This window comes from Pongo pygmaeus, chromosome 1 (genome assembly GCF_028885625.2).
Source record: "Pongo pygmaeus isolate AG05252 chromosome 1, NHGRI_mPonPyg2-v2.0_pri, whole genome shotgun sequence".
Classification (NCBI taxonomy): Eukaryota; Metazoa; Chordata; class Mammalia; order Primates; family Hominidae; genus Pongo; species Pongo pygmaeus.
Window position 1 is genome coordinate 57,060,729 of NC_072373.2, and position 23,867 is coordinate 57,084,595.

General features: G+C 38.1%; 1 protein-coding gene across 1 annotated transcript; it reads right to left on the reverse strand.

The window, feature by feature from the left end:
* Window positions 1–17,797: 17,797 nt before the first annotated feature.
* RGS1 (regulator of G protein signaling 1) lies at window positions 17,798–22,173 on the reverse strand. The gene is made up of 5 exons (XM_054439439.2): window positions 21,937–22,173; window positions 21,493–21,573; window positions 21,021–21,082; window positions 19,461–19,624; window positions 17,798–18,708 (listed from the first exon to the last, which is right to left on the reverse strand). Exons 1-5 carry the CDS (start codon window positions 22,071–22,073, stop codon window positions 18,523–18,525), a joined length of 630 nt encoding a protein of 209 aa, XP_054295414.1. The 5' UTR covers window positions 22,074–22,173; the 3' UTR covers window positions 17,798–18,522.
* Between the last annotated feature and the right edge of the window lie 1,694 nt (window positions 22,174–23,867).

A 23,867-nucleotide genomic window follows, 5' to 3' on the forward strand; every position in this document is an offset into this window, starting at 1 on the left:
AAGTACCTTTTTAAAACAATGCCTAGATTCCTGTTTGGCTGGGTAACTGTGTGCCATAGTCTAGCTAAGCTTACACCTAAAACTAGCTGCCATGATCACCACTTATAATATGAAGAAAGTTTCCAAAATAATAAAATTGACAGTTAAAATTTTTTTTTTTGCAAACAATAAAGGACTTCTTTTATGGATTGTTACGTTTAACTTCCAGATTAAATTTTGAGGGTCTGAAATATCCAACAGGAATCATAGAGTTCTGAGAGATTTAAAGTGATGCTTTGATTTCCATGAAGTCAAAAATTGTGTTCTATTATGAAAACCACTTCTAGGAAATCTATACTTCATAATACACAATTGAGAAAGCCACTTTTGTTGAGATTTAATTCCCACTTCTTTCTGCCACTTCACAATCACTCATTGAAGAAAGAGAACAAATGTTCTTGTCGCAAATGGGATTGAAGTCTAGCCTCTGTCATTCATCACTTGAAACAGTTTCTTGTAAACAACCAGAAACATCTTCAACTTTTCTTAGATACATTTTCTAAGTGTCTTTAAAAGTAAGGAAAACACAGATTGGATATCTAAAGTCTAGGAGAGTTCTGAGTTCAGTTTAGTAAAATTTCTATGCATCAATCTATATGTTTCTCTGGAACCATCTTTCAATAATTGTATTTCAGTTCACATTAGAGAATTTGTTCTTAGGAACTATGTGTAATTCATTTCTCTCGAGGCTTTCTTCTTGCTTACGTCCTAGGTAAAAATAACTCTGAAACTTCAATTCATAGCCTGTGTAAATAAAAAACCATACCTAGTGTTCTGTGAATTCTGGGAGGAGGGAGAGCTGGAGAGCTTATATTTCATGGTTTCCACTGCTTCTTAAGTTTCTTTTTCCTGTTTCGTTAGAAGCTTTGCTTAATCGTTAGCACCTCGACATACATAAGCTTAGTCTCCTCCTCACTTTATTAGCAACAATTAAAACATGTGTCTCCATCCACACAAAACATTTCTTAGATAAATAAGTAGATGTTATGAAGGGAAATATACCCAACTGTGTGTATATGTGTTGGAAATTGGATGAAATGAAGAGCTTTACAGTATAACAAGGCAAATAACCTCAAATGAAGCAATAGACATGAGCATGCTCCATCACTGCACCACCCCCTCCCTCCTCCTTCCTACCCCTCCTCCTCCCTACCCCTCCTGCTCCTTACCCCTCCTCCTCCCTACCTCCTCCTCCTCCCTACCCCTCCTCCTCCCTACCCCTCCTGCTCCCTACCTCCTCCTCCTCCCTACCTCCTCCTCCTCCCTACCCCTCCTCCTCCCTACCTCCTCCTCCTCCCTACCCCTCCTCCTCCCTACCCCTCCTCCTCCCTACCCCTCCACCTCCCTACCCCTCCTGCTCCCTACCCCTCCTCCTCCCTACCTCCTCCTCCTCCCTACCCCTCCACCTCCCTACCCCTCCTGCTCCCTACCCCTCCTCCTCCCTACCTCCTCCTCCTCCCTACCCCTCCTCCTCCCTACCTCCTCCTCCTCCCTACCCCTCCTCCTCCCTACCTCTCCTGCTCCCTACCTCCTCCTCCTCCCTACCCCTCCTCCTCCCTACCTCCTCCTCCTCCCTACCCCTCCTCCTCCCTACCTCCTCCTCCTCCCTACCCCTCCTCCTCCCTACCCCTCCTCCTCCCTACCTCCTCCTCCTCCCTACCCCTCCTCCTCCCTACCCCTCCTGCTCCCTACCTCCTCCTCCTCCCTACCTCCTCCTCCTCCCTACCCCTCCTCCTCCCTACCTCCTCCTCCTCCCTACCCCTCCTCCTCCTACCCCTCCTCCTCCCTACCCCTCCACCTCCCTACCCCTCCTGCTCCCTACCCCTCCTCCTCCCTACCTCCTCCTCCTCCCTACCCCTCCTCCTCCCTACCTCCTCCTCCTCCCTACCCCTCCTCCTCCCTACCCCTCCTGCTCCCTACCTCCTCCTCCTCCCTACCTCCTCCTCCTCCCTACCCCTCCTCCTCCCTACCCCTCCTCCTCCCTACCTCCTCCTCCTCCCTACCTCCTCCTCCTCCCTACCTCCTCCTCCTCCCTACCCCTCCTCCTCCCTACCTCCTCCTCCTCCCTACCCCTCCTCCTCCCTACCCCTCCTGCTCCCTACCTCCTCCTCCTCCCTACCTCCTCCTCCTCCCTACCTCCTCCTCCTCCCTACCTCCTCCTCCTCCCTACCCCTCCTCCTCCCTACCTCCTCCTCCTCCCTACCCCTCCTCCTCCCTACCTCCTCCTCCTCCCTACCCCTCCTCCTCCCTACCCCTCCTGCTCCCTACCTCCTCCTCCTCCCTACCCCTCCTCCTCCCTACCCCTCCTCCTCCTACCCCTCCTCCTCCCTACCCCTCCTCCTCCTACCCCTCCTCCTCCTCCCTACCCCTCCTCCCTACCCCTCCTCCTCCCTACCCCTCCTGCTCCTTACCTCCTCCTCCTCCCTACCCCTCCTCCCTACCCCTCCTGCTCCCCACCCCTATCGAGTTTTCTGGCCCCTTTCTCTCCTTTATTCTTTCTTTCTTTTCTCAATTTGTAGCTATCAATTTCTTTCAAGAACTGCTATAGCAACTTTGTACCCTTTCTTATGCAGAACGTCTTCTCTTTTCCACCCATATTCCTTCTGTCCCCTGTGATTCTAATCTGCTCTGAGTAAAAACTCTTTCTATCGGATATACGATAATTATGGTAAGAGAACAATAAGATTAAACACAAAGCCTCATTAAAAGGGCATACATTTATTGCAAATGATGAAAATAATGCAACCCAAAATAAGACTTTCATCCAGAAAAACATATAATATCCGAGTAAAGATTGCAATGTTTTCTATTCCTTGGAAAACTGCTACTGAACCAAAGGAGAATGTTTTTTCCCTTTCTCCTCTCTCTTAGCTACCCATAGAGACTGTTCAGTTTTTGTCTTCCTTTCACATTTCCAACCCAAGTATTATAGTAAACACTGTTGTTCAAGGTTATTGATGAATTGAGTGATATTATGATTCATTTTGCAAACATGCATATTTGCCAGGAATGATAGGGAGTTGAGAGGCAAAAATGAATATGACATTTTGCCTTCAAAGATATTACAGTCCATTGCAGTATCATTTAAATAAATTATACAAATATATGTTAGCAGTGCTATGATAAGCCTGTGTTTGGGGAGAGCGGGGGCACAAAAGAAGATCTAGACCATTTTTCACTGTAGTGTTTAGGTGTAGGTCACACAAGTCATTTTGAAAAACAGGTAATGATTAAATGCTCTGAAGGTGGACAATTTAATGCTGTGGAAATGAAAAATGCTTTTCTAATGAATCAAAGTAGGTATTGATTAAGGGTAAGGGCAGGTGGAAAAGTGAGAAATGATAGAAAAGTAGAATGAAGATAAAGGTAAAGTAAAAGGGAAGAGAAATTTTGCTCAATTCACTTAGTCGATGCAACGCATTCAAATTACTGGCAGCAATTTTCTCAAAAATGTCTAGTAGAGTTTCACTTTTTTTCCAGCTTTGAGGATAATAGCTCATCAAATTACACTGATAGACTATGAGATAATTGGAAATATCTAAGTGGTAGATCAGTGTATTGGCTATTAGTGACTGTTATGAGGAGTTGGAATAAAGCAATTTACCTGATGCTGGTATGCAGAAGACTCACTAGCTAGATACACAGTGAGGCTCTATTAGTTATTGTTCAACAATTCATATAGTGTTATTGACACGTTCACCTTGAGAACGTTGGTAAGTCATAGCTTTGCTATGGATGTGTAATTCTGAACACAGTAAACTGTTCTGTTCTAGTGTAGTTAATGAAAACAGGCAATAGTCTGCAGCATTGCATTACTGAAATATTACTAGAGCATTGTATTTCCAAAGTATTACTGAAATAGTTACCAAGTTACAATTTTCTATACTAGTTTTAGTCAGTGCTATGATTTGAATGTGTCTTCCCAAAATCATGTGTTGGAAACTTAATCCCCAAAGCAACAGTTTTGGGAAGTGGGGCCTAATGAGAGGTAATTAGGCCATGAGCGCTGAGTGAATGAATTAATATAGATATTGCAAAAGTAGGTTTGTTATAAAAGGGGGAGTTTGACCCTTCTTTATTTTCTCTCTCCCTTGTCCTTGCCCTCTCTTGGCCTTTCTGCCTTCTGACATGGGATGATGCAGGAAGAAAGCCCTCATCAGATGCTGACATCATGATCTTGGACTTCCCAGCCTCCAGACTGGTAAGAAATAAATTTCTGTTCATTATAAATTACCCAGTGTCAGCTATTCTGTTATAGTTACATAAATGGACCAAGACAGTCAGGGAGACAGCATGGGACAGTTTATGAAACTTTTGTATCTGAGGCAGGCTCCTGTTCTCTGTCTACTCATTTTTATTTTTACCTTTGTGACTTTATTACTTGGGTGTTCTAGAATAAACCATTTAATCTCTTTGCACTGGGGCTTCATAATCTACAAATGGGAAGAGTAGGTTAGACAACTTCTGATCTCCTTTCTAGATATGACAGTCTAGGATTCCAGATAGTGGAATACAATAGTGTGGACTTTTGTTTCCCTCTCCTAGAGTGGATGAGATATCACTTAGTTAGGCAGAAAGCCCATTTATAATGCTTTCCTGCCTCATATTTCCTCTCAGACACTATTGGAGTAGCACAGATATTTAATAGGTCCTTGTTGACTGAGTAATGTCCTTCTTATGGTCAGGAGCCCTCAGAGACTTTTGTAAATATTCTCAATTTAGACTTCAGAGCATTAAAGGAAGATGTTTCATTTTACCAGTGACATTCTTTTTATGATACAACTAAAAGCATGGATTTAGCTTTTGCTTTATGTGAGTAAAGCAAAATTGTTAAAGTCAGGCATCTTCCTGGAAAAAATGTGAAGTGCTGTAATTAGAAACTGTTTCTGTCACAATTATGTTCTAGAGACTGAGGCGTGGGTTCATTGTAATAAATGGAAAAGGAAAGTAACCCAGGCCAAGGAGATTCATCTTTGGAAAAAAGTCTAGCAGAAATACAACATCATCCTACCTCAGAAACTGGATAAACAAATGCCCATATGAGAGAAACAGAAATCACAGCTCATAGAAAAAGACTCTTGAACCATAAGAAGAATGTGAAAGAAAGGGGCTGAATTCTGACCACAAGAGGAGTCACACAAAAATCTCCCTTTGTGTGGTTCCCAGTGAGCTTGTCTGAAAGGGAAATGAGTGGTGAAAGGCTTTTAGTTTTAAATTTTAGTCAAAAGGATGATCTATTCTGTTGCATTATGGCCCATGCAGAAAAGAAGGAAAATCAAAGTAATGCTGAGGAGGCCACTTAAAGGGGGGAAAAATAATACCTTTCAGTTAGCATTTTCATTGTTTCAAAAACAGAGAACATTTGGCATAAGGTAACTTGTATATCACTGAGGATGATAGATGATGTGGAGATATAAAGTATGAAAATGAAAATAGTTATTAAAAAAGCTTAATAATTTGGGGGACATGTTTAGAAAACTCGAAGTCAGTATTTTCCTACCCTTTTCACATCATGGTTCATATTAAAAAATAAAAAAATAAAATGTGTTCATATCACGGTGGTGCCTACTGTCAAGGGTGATACGCCAGCCCTGGGATTTGGGGTACCTCATGCTCAACCTGACCAGGCCTGGGGGCTGAGGGATTAAATAGTTTTGCTCACCTGAAACTTATTTTTGGAACACTTGTGAATCCTGTAAGCCATCTAATACTTTTTAGTAGGATATATGGAGAAAGAGACCAGACCTTCTGGGTAGTATGGAGGATTATCATTATTATTTCTCAAGTCACTGCAAAATATTGGCAAATATTGTTCTAAACTTATTAAATTGTAATGGACATTATTTTAGTAGAATTCAGTTAGTGTTAGCTGTTCAAGTTTGTCCAGCTATGGTCACAGCTACCAGTCATGCACACCAGAATAACTGATTATCAAACATAGGCTAAAACATTTTTTTTTTTTTGAGCTGGAGTCTCGCTCTGTTGCTCAGGCTGGAGTGCGGTGGCACAATCTCGGCTCGCTGCTACTTCCGCCTCCCAGATTCAAGCCATGTCCTGCCTCAGCCTCCCGAGTAGCTGGGACTATAGGTGTGTGCCACTATGCCCGGCTAATTTTTGTGTTTTTAGTAAAGACGGGGTTTCACCATATCGGCCAGGCTGGTCTCGAACTCCTGACCTTGTGATCCACCTGCCTTGGCCTCCCGAAGTGCTGGGATTACAGGCATGAGCCACCGCACCCGGCCTCATAGGGTAAAACATTCTATTAATTATATGCTTTTCTGGAGTTGCTTTTACTGGAGTAGTAATAGATTTTTAAAACTCAGTCATCAATATAGGTCCTATTGTCTATCTCTTTCTTAAGTTTTCCTTCGTTCATAGCATGTAAGAAATCAACCAGCTTTATTATTATCTGAAAATTTTCAGCCTCATCTTGAGTGTTTTAATGAAAAATTTTCAAATCATCATCTGCCATGTATTCTAATTAAAGGATGTTCTGCCTTGTGGCTATTTTCTGCAATTAGTCCCTGAGATACAGGTTGTTTTGTTTTCTAATATGCAGGGAAAACACAATAATAATAAATATGTTACCATGTTAACTAGAGTAAAAGTTGTAGCAAAAAGACTCCAATGGCAATGATGAAACATCTCCTGCCAGTAACAGGGCAGGTAGACATCCTCTACTTCCCAACGTCATCCAGGGACCCAGGCTAGAAGGGCAGCTCTGCCCTCCTCTGGGGCACTGGCATCATCTGCATGCTTAAAGCTGGGTGAGTGCGTATCTAGGTTCCAGCTGTCAGCCGTATATTGAGTTTAGTGAGATGTCAGACTAAAAATGAAGTTGCACACACACACACACACACACGTGTTTTATAAAGCCCAGGTGGCCTAGGCACACACAGAGATAGAAAAAAAGCAGAGAAAAGGAAAACAGTTGTCCATATGTGCTGTTTCATTCACCAGGTTGATTTTGTCCATCTTGCCTTTGACTTTTCATGATGAGGCATTTGCCGGACTTTATTCTTTAATCCTTTTTGGTTCTTCGTCTTCTTTTTTTGATTCCCCTGTTTCAGTTCCTATTCCTTCTCCTTCCCTCACTGTCATTTCAGGAACCAGAGGTTTCCCCTCACCTTTGAGATAAAGCAGTTTTAGGATTTGACAACTTTGCCACAAATCTCTGACCAGAAGTTAAAAGGATGCTTCAAGTGCTCTGTTTCTACAATTTTACATCTCAGATGGCTCCTCAGTGGCAGCGTGCACTTCCCGGCTCATCACTTTCCCCTTTTAGGTATTTCCCATGATCCTGGCCCAGTCTCTGTCTTGCTCATCAGTAATTTTAGCATCCCTTTTGCCTCTTTGCATTGATTCTCCCAGAACTGATCCTTAGCCTATCCACAGATACCCAGGGGAAGTGGATCTCTTCTCGCTGTCAATAATGACCCACTGGTCAGCTACTTTCTGGTAATTCTCTCTTACCTCAAATCAGCATCAGTTATATTTCTCCTTAGCCTAACTCCAGAATAGACAATCCTCCAGCCATTCCTTTTCTTTCTTCCTTTTTTCCACTTTGTTTTTATACTCTTTCTTTAATTCTCTTGAGAAATCAAGTAAACCTTCTCCATTTGATGATTCACCTGCCGCTGCAAGGTCTTCGTCAAAAGCCTAGTTTTGCAATTCAATATTTTGGAAAGAGAATTCTGTGTTCTTTATTTTTAGAGTTGATTACTACTAAACAGAAATCCTTCCCTGAAGTCACAGTTTCAAAATTGTGGAAATACTTAGGGAGTGAGTCTGCAAATAACTAAGTCATCATTCTAATCTATGAAGCTTGAAAGATACATTTAGCAAATTGTATCCAGCATAACCCAGGGACATTGAATATTTTGAAAACATTTGAAAAGATAATTAAGAATATCAAGCAAGATGAATCAAATTCTCAAAATGGTTAGCTGGTATAAAACTCCATGTCCTTTAGAGGCTTTTTCGATGTTCACTGAGATATTATCTCATCTATTTGGATAACTGGTAACACTCTTACCTCAAATCAGCATCAGTTATATTTCTCCTTAGCCCAACTCCAAATAAATCATCCAAACAAATAATATTTGTCATAATGCATTAAAAAAAACAATGGATTTAAGGTAAAAAGTACATTTTCTGCTAGTTGGGTAAATTGCTTTACCTTGCTCAACCTTGATTTACGGTCTATAAAACAGGAATAGTAACACCTCTTTCTATCTAATAGTGCTGTTCTGGAATCAAAGAAAGGATATCTATTAGAGCTGTGAATACTGCATGGACTTTTTCTCTTCTTATGCTATACTTAGCTGTGCACATGCCATCTCTGGATCAAACCGTAGTCATATTGACTGCAGAATATGTGGCTGACTGATCACAGCACCTAACCCAGTGCCCTTTTTGCAGAATAGCCTGAATAAATACTTTTTATAAATAATGAACAAATCTCCATTTTAGATAATTTTGCCCTATTTAATTTTAACTCTTTTATTATATAATATGCTAAGTTTATAACCTGATAAACTCATGTTTTGGAAGTAGATGCATATTAAATCTTAAATATATGATGTATTCATCAGAGATCTCAAATGATTCTAGCAGGAGCTTTGGAACTGGAATGGCTCTTCGGAACTGACCCAGTTGAGGCAAGGGGGCTAGATCTTTGGACTGTGATCTAACCACTCGTTGACTACAGGCTGCTATCAAAGAGGAGATGTAAACCTGGTAAGGCAGCGTCCACAAGCCAAAGGCAATTCCTGGAATACAACTAATCGGTGAGCTGTTAGCAGTCAAAATTCCCAGATGCTTGGAGGTAGAGCACCTCAGTTCTAAAGGGAGATTGTGTACTGCAGTATACAATACCATCTACCCTTTGTATCTTCTAGATATTATTGCTTTATATAGTGAGTTCAAATCCATCTGGAAACAGCTGTTGTTGTGTTCTGAAAGAACTCTTTTTCCGGGGAAATCTTATGAGAGGTCAGTGGAATGAAGTACTTCACCAACACCACCACTGTGTTTAATCTTGAGGCCACAACTGTTACTCATTATCTTTCTCTTCTATTCCCCATTCCAGTTTCCTGTCACACTCAGCCAGGCCCTCTGCCTCCTTCTTCTTCTTAGGAAGAAGCATGATTTTACTTTTCTTCCTCTGCATATGGGAAGCCTCTCAAACGGGAACTCTGCCCCAGTCTAACATTACCTGCCACTGGATAGTGAGTTGGTCTAATTCTACATTAAATGAGCAAGCCCCTTTGACCCTTTCCCAATGCTGTGTTCTTTGACCTACATGTATCAGTAATATTTTGGCTTCCACCTTACTCTTTTAATTTTATTTCTCAAATAATGAGAACTTGGGTAGGAAGAAGGACATTATTCCATGGGAGACCATCCAAGACCACCCTTCTTCCATAAAGAATTAGGCTGCTGTAAATGTTTGCTAATGGTGTTGGTGATATTTAATGAGGCAAACACCTCTTCCAATTCTTGTTTCTAGCTGTAGACTGATCTGATTTTCAATTCAGTGGGCTTGGTTCTATCAGTGTTGAATCCTAACTCCACGTGGGAAGAATGTCTTACCATCTCTTGAATGATACACTGTTCCTATGTGTTCTGGAAGCTTCACAGAATGTTCAGGGAGTTTGCCCTCTTAGTGTTTGTCATACATTTTATTGCTCTCTCCTCTCCCTCAGACTCTGGACCTGCATCAAAGTACCATATGAGTGTCAGGCATCAGCCATAATTAAAGTAGTATTTCTGCTAGCTCTGTCCAACTGTTTGTATGTCAAATTTGTGCATCACAAAACTTTCTCCTCATAGGATGAATTATTTCGTAGGTAGTTGTGTGGTCCTTTAGGGAAACTGGCCCTGTGAGTTCGTGCCTCTATTTTTTCTGGTATGTACTAAATTCACACCTCCTGCCTGAATCCCAGGTAACCACAGGTATGCTTTTTAGAGCTGTACGTTATATTTTCTTAGAATTCTGACTAATACTTGATGATTGGCCCATTTTAACCTCAAAGCATTTATGTCTGTATGGGATGTAGCCCTAAATTGAGTCAAAGCAAATGAATGGAAAATACATGTTGCATGGCCAACTTGATTTCATGAAGTTTTTTTATCCGTTGTAAAATTTTCCATCACTTATTCTTTTCCTGCTTCTTGGCCCTCACCTCCCTTTTTCTTGTTGTTTTTGGCATTTCGTCTCCCAAGCTGTGCCTGAAATAAGCTTTTCACATATTGTTCTCATCTATAGCTTATATCTTCTTTTCCAGTCAGCTCTATCTCAAAGAACATCACAGGGTTAGAGAGATAACCTCTGTCTAATATGGGAACTAAGTAAGACTGCATTGTGACGGAGAAATTGCCCTGTTTTTTTTTTTTTTTTTTTTTTTCCAGGGTGGATCCATATCTCTTTAGAGATGAAATAAGGAACTATTTCTTTTTGAAAGAAATTTAAATTTATATCAATGTCTTTGTATTCATCAGGATAAAATTTCCTAGGGGCTCTAACAAATAATTCCCACATCTCAATGGCTTTTATGATCACTCATAAAAATGCCAATGTGAGATGCATGGCTTTTCTTGGTAATTCCTTCATGTGCCTTTGCAATGTCAAGTTCTTTTGCTTCCAACAGTGCTCCTTCTAGAAGGAAGAGGGTGGAGAAGAGAGAACAATTAGGATGTCTTATTGCGAGGCCTAGAACTGGTGGCTATCCTTTCTGCTCACATTTCACCAAATAGAACTCAGTTTTATGGCTTTAATAATTCAAGGTAAAACATAAAGTTACAATTTGAGATAACATAGCAAATTTAAGGTAAAAGAGCTAATGGAAAATAAATATGCAGTCAAATATTAACTGTATAGAAACATCCATAGAAGTTTCTATATTTGCCATCTACTTTAACAAGGACTGGGAAATGTAGTCTTCTTGGTGCCAGGGAGAGGGCCTAAGACTGGTGAACAGATAGTCTCTACCACATCTCCTAAAACAAACAAAAAGAATAATTTTGGGACAATAACTATAGCTAAAGTAAAAAGATATGGATGTGAGCAAAGTAATATTAGTAATTAGTAGGACGGACTTATTCCAGCTCTTCTGGGCCCCAATAATACCAGAGTTTATTTGTGAGTTACGGAGAATGCAATTCATCCAATGTTCAAGAAGTTCACAAAATGATTTGATATACTTTGAATTCAATCCACTGTGTTGTATACCTCTTACTTCTCTGAAGCCATAAACTTCCTCCAGGACGGAACAAACTACTCTCTCCTCTGAGCTCTCATAATGCATTTTTCCTGTCTGTCAAGGGAAGGCTGAGATAAACCCCAAGAATTCCACAGGAGCAGAAGGAGAAGGGGCAGGATGTTCATGGTTTTTTAGCTTTACAGCATCCCATGAGGAGGCAGGTGTAGCTTGCCCTCACTGCTCCCCAATACTTCCCCTTGTTGTTTTTTTAAATAGGATCTTTGGAAGGGAATAGACAGCACCCAGCTGATTTGGTGACAGCAGAGAGAGGGCTTGCAAGGGGAGAAAAACTTGATGTGACTTGATGCCCAGGGAGCTTGCATACAGTGCTGATATGCAGAGTGTCTCCCACTATGGGGAGGAAGAGCCACCATTCCCATTTGACTTTTTCCTAGGGATCTGACGAGAACCCCTAGGCGGATCACCTATCAGACAATCTTATTTGTCTCTCCTTTATACCTCTTTTATAATGCTTATAGTCTATTTTACTACAATCCATTTGCATCCTTCTTCCCAAGAGCATAGTGAACTTATTTTTGCTTTATTATTTATCATTTCAGTGGCTCTAGCACCTAGTGAGGCTTATGCACAGCAGGTATCGTTACTGATGAATATGTTAATTTATCAATTAATAATTAGACTCTTTTCCAGACTAATTTAGCACTTATTACTACCCCCATAGAAAGTATAAATTGTAATCAATCTAGTCAAAATTATGCCAAAGAAACATTATAGGAAGTATCTTATTTAGCTCTTCCTATGGGAATGTGTTCTACCTATTACTTCATCATAGTGGGTCATTTGTCTCATTAACTGACAGATTTAAGAAAAAAGCACCAGACTAGGAGTACAATCTGTTTTTATCGCTAATTCATGCTGAGGGTTACAAGGCAGGGGATAAAAGATGAAACCAGAGCAGAATGTGTTGATCTTACTGACTTAAACCAAGCCTACTAAAATTTTCACTTTCTAGGTTTGACTAGAATAGCAGTACATAGTTTAGGGGGATGGGAGAATATCTGAAATTTACATCATTCTGATTCTTTTTCTCTATGTAAAAATAAAGGATAAAAAAATCTTCACTCATTTTGAGGAGTTAAGGCAAAGATGATTGAACTGAGAAATGTGCTGAAAGAGTGACTGGCTACCTTAAGTCTTCAGTCCTATTTTTCTCTCTATTGACAAGAAGTGAATACTACAATCATCCCATCAGTCACATAGACCCATCTCCCACAGGAGGAGGGAGAATTCCTGCCCCACTGTTGATTTCAACACAGGCCTCCATGCTGTCTACTGCTGTGGGTCGCCATGATGGTTTTGTTTGTGTCTGAAAGCTTTTGTTTTTTTTTTTTTTTTTCATCTCTTGGCCTGAATCCTAGATTTTGGTTTTGTTTCCTGTCTGTAAAAGGTGCTTTGACCTTAGAGCTATTGCTTGCTGCAATTCTTTTGAGTTTCTTGATCCTAGTTTTTTGTTCTTAGCCTGGATGGTATCTTGCAAGCCTCTGCTTTTGTCCAAGTTAAAAGTGAGCTTTGAGAGAAAACATGTGGAATGTTTCATATGCATGGTAATTGGAATAAACCATTGTCTACTGAAAATACTGCATAATTTATTTTGCATGTGGAAACTCTTGAAAGCGTATGCCTTAATCTTCCTCCAGTGCTACCACATTCTATTTCCAAATTGTTTAATGAGCATTTGTAATGGAAGGACCTCATTGACAGTATGTTAGAGCAGAGAACATTGCTGTAATTTTGGGAGCTCAGCCCAATCTCCTCACATGTATCCTATATTGCTCTCTATTAATTATTCATCGAAGCAAATTGCTTACCAAGTATTGCCTATTCGCCCTGTCCTTCCCATTGACTTGATTACTGCCCTGTTTCAGGCTCAGATTCTCATTTACTGGGCTACAAAACCAGCCTCATATTTGGGTTTCCTTCCTCAATTATGTCTTCTTTTGCAAGTGTCTTTCATAGTAAATCTAGAATTACCCTTTTTAAAACACAAATAAATCATCTCCCTTCCACGAAGAATCGTGACATAATGGGGAGTCTTTGGAAAGATACAAACCTAGGTTCAAATCTTAGATCTGCCATTCACTAGTTATATGTTGTTAGATACTTTTTTCCACTTGTTTCTGCATTTGTGGATCAATAAAATGAGCCTAACAATACTCACCTCAAAGAAGTTTAATGTGGATTAAACAGATAACACATGTATCCAGCACAGTGCCTGCCCCATAGTAGACATTCAAAAACAATTAAGACTTTATTCTTTTGCTTAAAACGTCAATGGTTACCTATCCTGTAAAAGATAAAAATTCACTCTTTTTGGAGTAGACTGTATCTTCTCTCTGAATCTTCCCTAAACTACCTTTTTAGCTTTCCCTCTTATACTTTCTCTTTCCCTATATATTCCAGCCAAACTAAATAAATCACTATTGTTGAACACAGTATTTCTTTTCCTGATTTCCAGACTTTTTAAGACTATTCCCTGCATCTGGAATGTTCTTACCTTCTTTCTCCCCTGGTTGGGTTATGTTTGTTCTTCAAGATCCACCCTAACATCCTTTCCCTGTTAAAAAAAAAAAAAAAAAGGAAAAAAAAAAAGGACAAAACAAACCAGCTACTATTATGACAAGTAAAAGTAAAAATGCAAGTTAAACATAGAACAAAAGCAAATCCAGTACTTTTCCCGGATGAACAAAGCCCATGTCTATTATAATGTATTATTTGAATAGCTTTTTTACTAAAAAAAATCTTCCAGGAAGTCTTAGAGTTTTTATTTGAGAAGTGAGGAGGCTAGTTTTTCTTTCATTCGAGTGACATAGAGAGAGTTCATTTGAAATGCTCCCTAAAATATTTGAAGTGGTCATACTTAGCTAGGTGGCTCCTAGCTGACATCTGACCCTGCTTATGAGTTTGACAGGAGAGGGAGGGAAGAGGATGTAAACATTAAATTCTAAAACATAATAAACATGACCAACAAAGTTTTCGAAATTAAAACAATTTGCTTACAATACACTGTTTTTTCCTATGTAAATAAATCAGCTCCCTAATCCTGCAAGCTTGACTCCTTTCTCAATCATCAAGTGTACCATATAGATCTTCCCTAAATGGGGACAATATTCCAAATTAAGGCATGGTTCCCGTAGGTTTCTAAATTTGGTTCTTTTAGACTTAGATTGACATCCCCAGCCTAATCTATCAGTTATGGAAGTTTTATGGTAAGTTTATATAGCCAACTCTAAATTACAGCAAAATCCTTTTTGGATTAAAATTTCAATTTGAGAAGGTAAAATATTAAAAGTATGACAGTTCAGTCATTCAAATTATCAAATGAGATACATTAAGATGCTTCACCAATGCTTTTTCTTTTTCTTTTCTCTTCTTTTCTTCTCCCTCCCTCCCTTCCTCCTGTGCTCCCCTCCTCTCTCCCTCCCTCTTCCCATCTCCCTTTTCTTTTCCCTTTTCTCCCTCTCTCTTTCTGTCTTTTTCTTTTCGTTCTGTTTTCATATTCAAAGTAAAGGAGCCACTGAGGAGTATATACCAAGTCAAATATTTACTGTAGAGAAACATCCATAGAAGGTTTTGTATTTTGTCTCTATTTTTTGTAGGAAGGTTTCATTTAGTTTAGGCATGTAGTAAGATATAAAATTTTGCTATTGGGGTGATACAGCTTTAGCTTCAAGATACTGTTCTCAACAAAAAGGATAGAGTTATTTCTGTAGCTGACTGTTGATTTTTGTTTTATAGATGTTTTCATCCTAGTCTTGCAAAAATTCTATAGCTATATAAAATAATTTATATTGATGGCATTTTAAACCACCTTTTACTATGTTTTTTCCCTCACAAATTTTGTAGTTTTTTTATTTTCAACAATAGATTGTCAAAGATTCCTACTAGTGTAATACAGCCCATGTTTGCACACAGAAACAAAGAAACTTGAACTTCATTCCATGTAAGCTAAATGGGTAATTATGTAATTTTTATGAGACACCATTACATTTTCATCTTCATAGATTCATAGCTTTCTGGGATAGGCATATTGGAAAGTACTGCAAAACAAGCTTGAGAAAAGTAAATTAAAAAAAAAACATTTTTGGCTTTTAGCCATGCTATTGTTTACTGCCATTGCTTTAGTATTACAAAAGAACATAGCCTGTGAACTGAAAATCAGATTGTCCAGTTGGATCAAATTTTTAAAATAGTAGATATCACTAGCTCTAAGTATATTCTGTGAATGATCTAATGAAACAGTCGCATCATAACAAAAAGTGACAATAGGCCAGGCGTAGAGGCTCATGCCTGTAATCCCAGCATGTTGGGAGGCAGGTGGATCACTTGAGGTCAGGAGTTTGAGACCAGCCTGGCCATCATGGTGAAACCCCATCTCTACTAAAAATACAAAAATTAGCCAGGCGTGGTAGTGGGTGCCTGTAGTCCCAGCTACTTGGGAGGCTGAAACAGGAGAATCACTTGAACCCGGAAGGTGGAGGTTGTAGTGAGCTGAGATCATACCATTACACTCCAGCCTGGGTGACAGAGTGAGACTCCATCTCCAAAAAAAAAAAAGTGACAATAAAAATAAAATTATATTTTCAAGTATTTTACATTATTTTGAATCTATGCAACCAGGATGACTTTTTTTTTTTTTTTTTGGTCAAAATGAAGAGGCTGCTTGTTTTGATCTTCTGTCCAAAATCAGATGGTTTTTGGCATTTTGTCAAGAGAAGAACCAGCAGCATTTATTGTATGACTGGTGAGTGTGTTAGACAGTTGCACTGCTTGCTCCTAACAGTCTTGAAGGCCTGGACTGTAATTAATGTGACAGTCCTTGGAAACTACTTGGGAAGCTGAGGCAGGGGTATCACTTGAGCCTGGGAGGTTGAGGCTGCAGTGAGCCATGATCACGCCATTGTACTCCAGCCTAGGCAAACTTGTCTCAAAAAACCAAACCAAAACAAAACACAAACAAACAAAATCTTGAAGAATTGCTTTAACTTTGAAAACTGGAATGGGTTAGGAAAGCGCATTTTAGAGAGTAGAGCATAACCAAAGGCTGTAGATAGTGAAGGCTTGGCATTATATAAGATAAGGTGAATAATCCAGTGTGACTTCAAGGTAGGAAGGATACCCAGAGTTGAGTAATGAGAGTTATGTCATGAAGGTTACACTGGGAGGGTTTTGAAGCCCAGAGGGAGACATTTGTACTTCATTTTATATGTCATGGGAAATGATGTGGCCGAATCTGTGTTTCAGAAGATGTTGTTTGTAGCTGTTCAGAGGATAAATTAAAGAGATGAGACTGGGAAGACAAAGAACATGTCATGTGAACTGGCAAACTATGAGAGCCTGTACTAGGACACGGGTAATAAAAAAGAGCAAGTGATGTTCTGACCACAGACACTGATTGTGGAAGAATGATTGGCAGAATTTGGTGATGGAATGAGTTGAGAGAGAGATAACTGATGATGATGATGCTCATTATCATTATTATTATCATCACTGGACTCCCAAGTTTCTCTTACAATATGACCTGATAAAGCAGGAATAAAGCATAATGTAGAACCAATTTAAACTCTGTCCCATGACAGCTCAAGAATAATTCTGTTTGTACCTGATCTGCATATTGCCCCTTACCATTGCTGTGTGCCTGATGACTGGGCCAGTCCACAGTGAGATTATCCATACATTAACTATATTTCTTTGTGATATGTGAGTGACTGATTATTGAATAAAATACAAAGCACAGGTGCACAGGGAGATAAGAGCTGTACAGGCTATTCAGGAATATGCATCATCTTGATGATTTTTCTGCTTTCTGTAGGTGAGCCCTACTTTGGAGTCTTTTTCCCTGCTTGGGTGACACTCAGGACTGTTGCAGACTTTAGTGATTTAGGAAATGCCTTCTGGTCGGTGGGTGGCAGTGTTACATAGAGGAAGGAGAATAGGTTGTAGTAGGATGACTTCTGGGCAATCCCTGGTAATGTGACTGTCCCTTAATTCCTAGGTTCCGAACCCTGGATTATAAAATCATCTTCAGAATCACTTGGGGCTTTCTTTTAAATATAGATTCCCATATCCTACCCTTTGGAGATTTGGTTCAGTCATTCTAGTATGGGACCCCCAAACAGGGATATGTGTGTGTTTTTTTAACATTCTAGATAATTTTGAGAGTTAACTAAAATTAGGAACTAGTGACTTAATCTTTCTGAGTCTCAGCTTTCATAGGATTGCTATGAATGTTAAATGAGAAAATATGTCTAGATTTTATGAACTTTAACTCACAATAAAATATATGCTGTTGATTAGATTACTTCTTGAAATAACTTTTCTATCCCTTTTTAAAAGACTTCAATTTCTTATTGAACATGAGATCATATTATATTTGTTTGATTTTGTGCCTTGTGATAGCAGAGAGAAAAATTATGAATTCTGTCCAAACTAATACATAAAATATAGTATTCACTAGATAATAGTTTTAGATATTAAAGAGACGGTAGAAAGAAGAATCTTAAATGAATTATTTATTTATTTTTAAAATCTGAGGAATAAATGCAAGTTTTTAAAAGTAGCAAGGACATGTAAACAGAAATTGCTTCTATATATTTTAATACAAAATCCACATTTATTATTAGCACCAGTGATTTAACTTACAAATATATTCTGACTCCCTGGTTTTAAGAGAAATAGCTTAAGTTAAATACACGGTTCATCTCTTCCAAAGTCAAAAACAATAAAACGAAATAACACCGACAAGCAATAGTAGCCATGGCAATTTGAAAACATGTACTTTAAATTAATGGGACTTCAATAGCTCAGTACAAACTATATAATAATATGTAGCATAGATGTCAGTTGACCTTGATTCTTACAGTCTGTTGTAATCAGTTTCATAGCCTTTAGTCACAGTTTCTGTGTAACTAGAGTTACCTGGCCTTCCCAGTTCTGAGGGGCTTTCTAACACAGAGCTCCACTGTTTTTTATGACAGTACCACAGTATCTTCTTCCTTCTGCGGTCTCTCTGTTTTTGTCTTGCTTATGCTTCTTCAACTCTGCGCCTGGATAACTTTCGTGTTAATCCATTCTGAGTCATTTGTTCTTCTTGGCCTGTCAAGACACCCAAAAAAGGCCAAGCTGTTCACCCAGGGAGCCATACTGGCACATTCCTTCTGCACTTGATACTATCTTTTAATTCCCTTCATCCAGGGTCCAGTCACTTTAGGCTATTAGCCTGCAGGTCATTTAGAAGATTTAAGTAAATATCTGATTTGAGGAACCTGGGATAAGAGTCCTTTTCCATAAGAGTATATATGACTTTTTGTGCTTCATCAAAACACGTGGGGGTTGGTGCTTTAATCTTCTTGGCTGTAGATTCTCGAGTACGGTAGTCGATATTGATCTAAAAAAGAAAACCTTGTTAGCTAATATATACTTTTATTTACTGCAAATTTTATGATGTTACTGTGTTTTTTGAAGCACCTCAGAAAGTAATTTTAAGGCCTCATTTAAATCAATTCAAATATCTCTTAAATGCCTTTGTAAAATCAGCTCTATACTAGGTGTGAAGGAGATAAGAAATATTACAAAAATGTCTTTGTTCCAAATTTCCTCATGTATAGTTGGGAGAGGCAAAAGAAGCAGACATGAAAAATTTAAGTATCCACATAAGATGATCCATGTATCACAAAGAGTGATGTGGGCATTTAAGATTTACAGGAGGAGAAGGCTCTTTTTGTTGATATTTTCTGCTTGGACCAAGAATATTTATCTGGTAATACTGTTAATTGGAAATACTTTTGCTGCTGCAATTGTATACATTACGCTAATCTGCATTTTCTTATCCAAAACGAGAGTGCTCATTAAGGACTCCCTGACATGCAGTTCTGGTCAGTAACAATACCCTTAACCCTTCCCTCACCCTCATCACGGCAGCTGGTTTTGTAAAATCAATCTCTTCATTCTACCGTGCTGAAACCTTCACCAATATAAAAAATTAGATTCTCATTGCACTGAACTATATTTATATACCTAAGTATGTGGAAGTAAAATTATATACCCCAAAATGATTTTATCTTGTTGTATATATTAAATGTTATTTCTGCGTATAGGGCCTCTTACGGAGAAACTGACGATGATAAGCTTAATACTCACTTGTTTAGCAGCATCTGAATGCACAAATGCTTTATATATCTCTTCTGCTTTGCAGGGCAAAAGATCAGACTCTGTTTTCTTATAGTCTTCACAAGCCAGCCAGAACTCAATATTCTCCTCACTGAATTCAGACTTTAGGAAACTTGCAAAGACATTTTGACCAGCTAAAAAGAAAGGAGGGGTGGGTGGGGAGATAATTAAATTAAATGAACAAACAAATAAATAATTTGAAGAAGAAATTTGTAAGAAAAATACAATTGCATCCTATTCATACGAAGGTAAGAGACAGCTACAGCTGAAATAGCTGTGTTATAGATTGTAGAGATGAGAAGTCATTTGAAATTTCTTCATTCATAGAAGAGGAATCTGGGGCCAGACAAACTCATTCACAGTCACATTGCTACTTGATGGTGGCTACCAAACTATGTTTTGCTTCTATCTTCTGTTTGAATTGAAATTCTGCTCCGCTGAATATAAAACCATCTTTTATATATGCCAAAGCTTAGCCAGAATAGAGAGTATTTTAGGGAAGCAAACACTGACAAAAGGCATTAACATCACAATAATTAGTAAATATAATTTCCCCATCTAATTTATATTAGCCAGAAAATGTTAGGCCTATATATGATCTGTAGGCCTGATGTACTAATTATGTTTGCTAGCGTTTACTGAGACTTTTATATTGCATCATTGATGGTCCATATCTGTGCCATTTATTTGTTTAGCTGAATTATAAACAAAGTCAGCTGAGCTACAGTGAACAACGTGATTCCCAAGTGAAGCTCCTTAGGGTGTCTGTGGGGAGAAAAGAATAATCTCACTCTTTAGAGATAGAGACCACACTGCTCATCTACACCTCTGAAAAAGGTCCTAATCTCAGTAGAATTGTAGAATTGTAATGCCCAAGACAAGGGGATGGCAAGCTGATTTGATTCTTTACCTTCTCTCATCAGAAAATCTCCACAAGACTATATGTGCTTAAAAATCCTTCTATCATATTTATGTCATAAAAACTATCATGTTATAATAATGCAATTATTTATGTTATGTATCTCAACCACCTTCAAGGCAGTAAGAGACTGTCTTTGATTTTGAATCCTTGGTACCTCTACAATGTCGTCTACGTAAGGGTGAGATGAATGATGAATGTATGAAAGATAATTGAATTAATTGAATGAATGAATCATACTTGTTACATCCAAGTGTAGAAAAATACATTCTTTAGGCAGATTTCAAAATGGCAATGTACATGTTAAAATATTTGGCTTACTTTTAAAATTTTTACATATCAGAATCCCAGCACAATGTTTAATTTTATCTCCATAATGACCTATGAAAATATCTAATTGTCTTGGCAAATTTGTCTAAAAGGAGTTGGCAGAATTGAGTGCTAAGTCAGCATTATTAAGAGGCATACTATGCTGAAGTTATCAGTAACTACAGACAAACTAGAATACAACTTTTTGCATACTTTCCTACCCAGAATACTATCTTTAGTGAAGCCATTCAATTTTTTAGAGTATTGAGCTGAACCCAGAAACATTCAATAGTTATACTTACTTTGGTTGGCAAGAAGTTTTTCCAGAGATTGAGACCATTGCATTACTTCAGCAGCAGAAAGTCTGCAGGGGACAAAATGTATATACATTAGTCAATTTTTAAAATGTAAGCATAAAAGAAATAAGAATGGCCGTTACACTTTGATAACTTCACAAACTAAATCTGTAGTTCTAATAAATATGTTAAAATTTATTCACAAAGTGCAAAACTTCCCTTAGAGTTACTATAGTTATGGAAAAAAAACCTGCCAATAAAGTTTGAAAAAAATCCAAATAGATAAAGTCCAATATGTGTGTGCACACATTTGTATTCAATTTACATTGGTACTGATACAGTCTAATTTTATTTGGCATGTTACTTAAAAGAAATGAAGTCTACTGTGCGCAGTATTTATCCCTTGCTGGGATATAGAGATAATGCATAGGCTTCTCTTGTAAATGATAATGATAGTTTAGCATATTAGTGTACTTACACATCCTTGGACTTGGAAGATTTCATTCCAGATTCCAGATGTGGGATCATAGATCTCAGGTATGCTTTCATATCCATTCCACTACAAAAGACATAAAAGTGAATATTCATATTTCTTCAGAATTCATTTTATTTGTAAAAAGACATAGAATAAATTTCTCTAAGGAATAAGGCAATACTAAAAATGGTTGATACAACATTTTGCTATCTTCGGATAGAGCCCATTTTTATGAGCCCATGTAGGGAAAAACTCCTACCCAATTTAATGCCATATCAAGATTTATTTTTTAATACAGCTGAATATTACTTATTATTCACAACAGGCAATTAACTCCTCTGATCTGGCTAAACTAAATGCTCACATTCTCTTCCATTCATTCTCAATCCTTCTGCCATTAAAGATAACTTGTTAAAATTCACAAAGTGAGACTCTGAACAAACTTACAAAGTCTTTGGCCTCCTTTTTTGCATTTTGTCGTCTAGAAGTGAATGAGTGGTTCCTTTCAATTCCTTTGGGTTAGCAGAGAAGAACATTCCTGGCATTTTGTCTAGCTTTGGAGTGGAGATGGCTGCTGCGCGCATGGTGCTCTTAGCAAATATGCGCTAGTCAACGTCTCTGCTGCTTTATATAGTAGAGCAGACAGGCACTTGCTGTTTAAAGGAGTCTGTTTATCAAGTGATGTTACCACAGACACTGGAAGTTCCCCCTTTCTTGGTGTGCTGTGACGTGTATCTTGAAAAAAAAAAAAAGCATACAGTGGTGTCTTGTGGTTGAAACTTAACCAAACGAGAACAGGTCACTTGATTAGAAAGAAAGAAAATTAAACATACAGAGGTACACACACATATGTCACATGTCTAAAGCATTAACAGCATCAGTCTTTGGTTCTGGAGGATATTTGTTTATTTTAAAAAAGTTGCACGTTTCAATAAACTGTTTCATTTGGCATATTAATTTATCATATAGAAACTCACATAGAAATTCATCACATAGAGTTGTATCTTACTCAATGCTTTGGATAGTCCTTGACTGTAAAATTCATCTGATCAAAATATTTTAAGAGTTCTTTTCTTTTCTGCAGGAAGCAGTGCAAAGTAAACAAGTAATTTTTGTTTAATTATTTTGCACATATCTGATAGGAGGGAAAGTTATAAGAGGCTATCTTCACATTTTCCCACTCCAATTCTCATCCCTTATTTCCATGGCAGGAAATTTCCATGTTAATATTTTCCAAGGTGTGTGCTAGACATCGACTGGCAATACATAGGATGATTTTAAGGGGTGCATGGCTTTTAATATTATTTTCATATTTATTAAGAATATAACTAGTATATCGAACTTTGATTTTTGCATATTTTGCATATTAGGAAAAAATAAAGTTTAATTAAAGCAAATCATAAATAAATGTTTAATTGTATACAAATATGACATAATTTGTAAACAGTATCAGAGGTCACAGTATCAGAGGAAAAACTGCTCAAGGTAAAATAAAAGTCTATTTGGATAGACCAATAATGTGTATTTCTTAAGTAATGATCTTTCACATTTTGGCAGTATCTCTGGAGAGATAACAGTTTTAGCTTTAATTGAGATTAAAGTTTAAAAGACAAACAAAACTCAAGGAACTAGATGACTAATCATTTATAAGGATAGAGAAGTTAGTAAAATATAAGCTTTCAAGAGTTTATATAACAAGTGTGGCTTATCTATAGAGTACCCAGTTTAACTTAAGCCTCCTTGGATTTTACCCCTGAAAGGACAATACTTTCCTTTAAAAGGACGAAAAGGCATTTACTTAGTGAAGCTTCTGATGGTATTAGGTAAAGCTGATAAAAGGGAGGGGAGTATTAATTTTTCTGTTCTGATTCTATCGTCAGGATAAAGAATATTTGAAGAAAACACATTTACAATATTATAAAATTCACTTATGCACAGTCATTAACTTCACTATAATGAGCTCATTATATTGTATGTAACAACCATCGTTTTATGTTGGGAAGATAACATAAGGCATTAAGAAAGATAACTAGTGAGATGAGCTGGCCACTTTGGAAGTGACCCTAATGAAACCAATGAAGCTCAAAGACAGATGACATAAAGGCATTTGGTTGTATACTTCCTGTGGTTCAGTCCATACTTAATTTCCTGTTAAAATCTTCAACATTGCTCATGTTTGTTGATCTAGTATCCTCTCACTCCTCTAGATAATTGTGAGTAAGTTATGTTAGAGTAAAATGATTTAAAAATTATTTTTAACAGCCCACTATTATTATCATCCAAATATACTGACGGTTTCCAAAGAACAAGAGCAGCAGCAAAAGTTATGGAGCCAAGTAAGTTTGGGAAATGTTGGGCTCCTAACTTGTTAAAGAAAT